This window comes from Penaeus monodon, chromosome 6, assembly GCF_015228065.2.
Source record: "Penaeus monodon isolate SGIC_2016 chromosome 6, NSTDA_Pmon_1, whole genome shotgun sequence".
Taxonomy (NCBI): domain Eukaryota; kingdom Metazoa; phylum Arthropoda; class Malacostraca; order Decapoda; family Penaeidae; genus Penaeus; species Penaeus monodon.
In genome coordinates this window covers 15,152,185-15,157,184 of record NC_051391.1, presented here as the reverse complement: position 1 = coordinate 15,157,184, position 5,000 = coordinate 15,152,185, and the positions used below count along the sequence as shown (strand labels likewise).

Genomic DNA, 5,000 nt, shown 5'->3' with positions numbered 1-5,000 from the left:
TCCACTATGATTTTAGTTTAGTAATTTTGCTTACATATAGATAGCTTCATAAGAGTTCAATCACCAAGGAGTCAATTAGAACTCAGGTATGCCTATTAATGGATTTCTTGGTGATTAATCACTTGTTTTAACAAAATTCCTAAACCATAATACAGTGCTACAGTGCAATTACTCAGAACAGTGGATTAAGACGTTCCTATTATACAATAAACACAAAGTTATTATCGTTACCATTATCATAATCAACTATGGTTATTATCATCAGTATCATCATTTCTATTATTATCACTACTATTATTATCATTATGATTATTATTATTATCATTATCATTATTATTATCCTTATCATTATTTTCATTGTGTTATTATAATTATAATTATAGCTGCCCTAGCAATTATTATCATCATCATCATTTTCAGCATAGTTTATCATTATTATTAACAACCCTAACAGTAATAAAAATAAAATCCCATGGTGGGCTTATTCACTGACCCCTAAATGACTACGCACTTGGGATGTCTTCTAGCCTATTTGTAAAATAAGAGCAAGAAAACACAACCATAGGGGATAGTACATGTGCATTTGCACTCCTGTCATCAAAAGGTTAATTTTATAACGACTATATTTCTCACCTTAGATCAAGGCACGGTGAGGCTTGGCCAGACTCTCGTATACAAAGAGTTCCAGAATCAAGATGTTGGTTTATGATAGGGCACACTGTTGCAACTTGCTTCATAAGCATAATAAGCTCTTCTGCAGTTACATCATTTAATGCAGGTTTACTATTTGCACAGAGTACAACCTGGAAAGGTAAAAAAGTAAATGGAAACATTTTGTATTAGGGCTCATAAAACGTAATTATTTGAACTTAATGACAGAGCACATGAAAACCAAAGAAATAAGTCAAAATTAAAATGAACCTTTAATCTTTGCTCAAGGTATTGATACTAATATTCATTTATTACATATGGATCTAGTAGACTAAAAGTATTTCAAAATTCTTAGCATAGAATAAACTCAACATTTACAAATGTACATAACATAATTTAGATCAATCAAAGCATCTGATAGTGTGTGTGTGTGAGAGTGTGTGTGTGTGTGTGTGTGTGTGTGTGTGTGTGTGTGTGTGTGTGTGTGTGTGTGTGTGTGTGTGTGTGTGTGTGTGTGTGTGTGTGAGTGCGTGCGTGCGTGCGTGCGTGCGTGCGTGCGTGCGTGCGTGCGTGCGTGCGTGTGTGTGTGTATGTGTGTATGTATGTGTGTATGTATGTGTGTATGTATGTGTGTGTATGTATGTGTATGTATGTGTGTATGTATGTGTTGTATGTATGTGTATGTATGTATGTGTATGTATGTATGTGTATGTATGTATGTGTATGTATGTATTTATGCGTATGTATGTATGTATGTATGTATGTATGTATGTATGTATGTGTGTGTGTGTGTGTGTGTGTGTGTGTGTGTGTGTGTGTGTGTGTGTGTGTGTATTTTTTCTTTCTTTCTTTTTCTTTCGTTTTAATTCTGCTAAATTATGATTAATTTTTAAAATTAAATGAATATCAAAAAGGGTTAGGAGTTACCTTCAGAAAGCTAGAAAATGCCCTTTGCATTTTCAGTCCCTTTAAAGATTTCACCATGAGAACAAAATTGCAAACCTAGCCATTAAATTAATGATAGTTTGTTAAGAAAGTTAAACATTTATAAACAGTTGATACAAGAGGTAAGAGTTTTAAGTTGTATGGATTTTGTCAGTGTGGCCTGATGTTAATCAAAGTTAATTAAAGTGGCATTTGCCACCTGCACATTCTGGGTATCTTGTACTGACATGGACCAAGCACAGGTACTTCACACAGGAAAAGACCAAATCCAGGTAACCAGAACTGGGATAGGCTGAAACAGTGTATCACATACTGGAAAGGCATGCTGGGTATCAAACACATTGATTAATCCCAGAATTTCAACTAATACAATGTCACTTCTGGAGTTTTCTAATTTCAAGCATATTTTGGAAAATTAACTTACTCTAGTATCTTGGGCTAGTAGTGATCTCGCAAAAGGTATAATGCCAAGGACAACATCACAGCCAGAATTATCCAGGAAAATGACTGCACATTTGTATGGCCGTCCCTCCTGTCGAGCAATCCAAGCATCTAGGTCATCATGAAGCCAGGGGCGAACTGTAAACAGAAACAAGTTACAAGATATCTCTTAATACTTTTCAATCACTGAATGGAAAGGACAAACTATTTAAACTCTAAATATTCTGGTCCTTCAATGACTGGTGCAAGATCATAGTGATAGCCTAATGCGATATATCAACCATGCAACCATGGCAGAAGCATAGAGCTTCAAGAAACAGGAAAGAAAAAAATGAAAGCAAAATTACACTGGTACCCCCTAAATTCTTAACTACTTCATAATCTGCTCTGCTGCTGAAAAATTACTCAAAAGAATTGTTGCCTCTGCTCTAGTGTTGTTTTCACTTTAGTGGATTTACTGTATTCTATGTTCTACACTCTTCTATGAAGTATGAGTTTCCTGCTTTGTTGATCATAATTTTCATTATTCTTTTTCTGTCACATATGGGGTAATGGTACTTTCCATGAGTCCTCTTACTACTTCTACTATATCCTTTCCCTTCTGAGGCAGGTGAGCTTTGATCCTTCTTCATGGTTTTGTAATTCTCAGGTGTTTATTTCTCTCCCTGTCTGCACCTATTCCTTCAATTTTCTATGAGCCCTAATCTTCTCTATGTTAAGTTTGCCAAATAGTTAAGGTTAGCCCTTGATATTTACTATAGCTGAGAGAGACCAAAAATACTCCTTGGTATTACTACCCTCTTCAAACTGGCTAGTTGTGGCTTGCCCCCACAATGGTTCAAAGAGCTATATCTATTCAATACCAATGCTGCTAGTCATGGCAAGCCCCTATTTTTGGAAGAAATAATCAAGATAACTCCTTGCCACTGTTTACTAAATGCTAGATCGAGAGGCCCTCATCTAACCCCTAACAGAGCAGCCATCTATGAGCTGGCTAGTTGTGGTGTGGCATACAAAGTTGAACATTATGCTCAATCTCTGCAGGGCTACAACAACAGGTGTTTTGAGAAACCTTGAATCTTCATGGTGGACTGGCAGCAGTCTCTGCTGGTCATGTCCCTTTAATTCCTTTCCATGTTTTTTTGTTATTGTTTTTTACTACAAGACAATGATATTCCATGCTAATTTTTACATCTATAGGATTCACTCCCTTGTTTTCCTTCATATACTGTACTATATCTCTATGGAGATACAGGCTATAGGCTTATGCACACACTAATATTTTTTCCTTTGAGAACTAGGTAGTGTTGTGTCACTCCTATGTCTGAGGTCTGTTCTCTTTACATGGAGTCACAACCTGTTCTATACATCAGTATAGAACAGTATAGAGTATGGGAGTGTCCCTGCTTTTTAATATCATAATATCTGTTTCTCACCAGTACAAGGTTGGTTGTATTTGTTTCATGGGTCTATGACCTCTTTCCTCATAGAGGTATGGTGTCTATCTAGAGCTCAAGAGCATTAATTTCAGACATACAATGATGCACTAACATGCATATTGTGCTATATAACACTGCCAAACCTTAAATAGCAGAGGACTGCCCTATCTTTATAGAAGTCTTAGCCATTATGAGCCACTCACCAGTACACCATCATATGACCCACACAGTGCAGTTGTATTCTATCCTCTTATCTCCAACCACAGATTGATATACACATATATAATTTGCACTGACATGTGTCATTTTGCCTTTTTAGTGCACTCTTGTCATATGTTCAAGAACAGATTTCCCTCAGTTTAATTCTTGCCAAGAGAAATCATACGGATCATATCCTTTTTCTCTTACACATCCTGATCCAGTTTGAATTTTTTTTTTTCTGTCTGAGAAGTCTTTACAAAGATTTTCCTCCTTTCCTTGGGGTTCATCCAGGACTGTTTTCAGGTTTAATATTTCACAACTGGGGTTGAGGGGGGAAGAGGAGGCTGATTATGACTTTGTAAGGCTACCAGGGTGGGTTTTCTTTTCTCTTTTGTATTCAATTGTTTTTGGATACACCATGTACAAAAGTCAACTCAAGTTTGTTACATCCAATTTAGGCTATGGTACCTGATAATTATAAGCTGCACACCAGCTCTCTCAGACAGAAAAGGAGCACATTTCATCCATCAAGGGCCTCAATTTAAACCCTGTGTAATAATCTTATTATCTCATACAAAATATTATGACATAAAGAGTTAAACATCCAACATTTCTTGAGATAAATGCTGGTTAATGAAAAAAAAAAAAAAATGGTCACTAAGAATTGACAAAAATAAATTGTAAGGAATACAGCACATATACAAATCCCACACAAAAAAAAATAAATGAATAAATAAATAAAGAAAGAAAGAAAGAAAGAAAAGAAATGTAAGCAGAACTTCTGCACTCACTTTCAAGTTTCCCTGCAGCCTCCTTAAAACCAAGTCCTGCTTCCATGAGTTCTACGACTTCCTTGGCTCCCCAGTCGAATACATTCCCTGCTAACACTCCCCTGATCAGGACCTCTTGACGCTCCTTCCACTCTAGGGAATCAAGATATTTCAGGTGGTCCTTCAACAGTTTCAGGGCATTTTCATTTTCAAACTGAAAATAAGTAAATGGTTCAGGATTTTTTGGATGATTTTCATGCAATCAGAAACAACTTATTATAAATACTGATAGAAAAGTGATATGAACTCAGAATGAATCTATAACATTAATTTTCAAATTGCTGCAATATTGAAGTACATACTTAGAATCCTAAAAATTTTGCAAAATGTTATGTAAGTCTCATTATTACTGTGATATTGTTTTTGTTTGTACAAAATTAAATAGTACAATAATATACTAAAACTGATTAAAAGAATAGAATAGAATAATTTTGGGGGGCTGAAAGGTAGAGAATCAAAATACCTTTTTCTGTTGAAGGTATGGGTCAGGAAA

General features: G+C 35.5%; 1 protein-coding gene across 1 annotated transcript in view; it reads right to left on the bottom strand.

The window, feature by feature from the left end:
* LOC119574260 (4'-phosphopantetheine phosphatase-like) overlaps positions 1–5,000 on the bottom strand; it is a 20,207-nt gene that overhangs the window by 2,678 nt on the left and 12,529 nt on the right. Inside the window, exons 11-14 of the mRNA XM_037921419.1 lie at positions 4,971–5,000; positions 4,469–4,661; positions 2,021–2,175; positions 634–803 (exon numbers count right to left, since the gene is read on the bottom strand). The exon at positions 4,971–5,000 is cut by the window's right edge and continues 67 nt beyond it. Of these exons, the coding sequence (XP_037777347.1) occupies positions 634–803; positions 2,021–2,175; positions 4,469–4,661; positions 4,971–5,000 (548 nt within the window). The remainder of the gene's footprint in view (positions 1–633; positions 804–2,020; positions 2,176–4,468; positions 4,662–4,970) is intronic.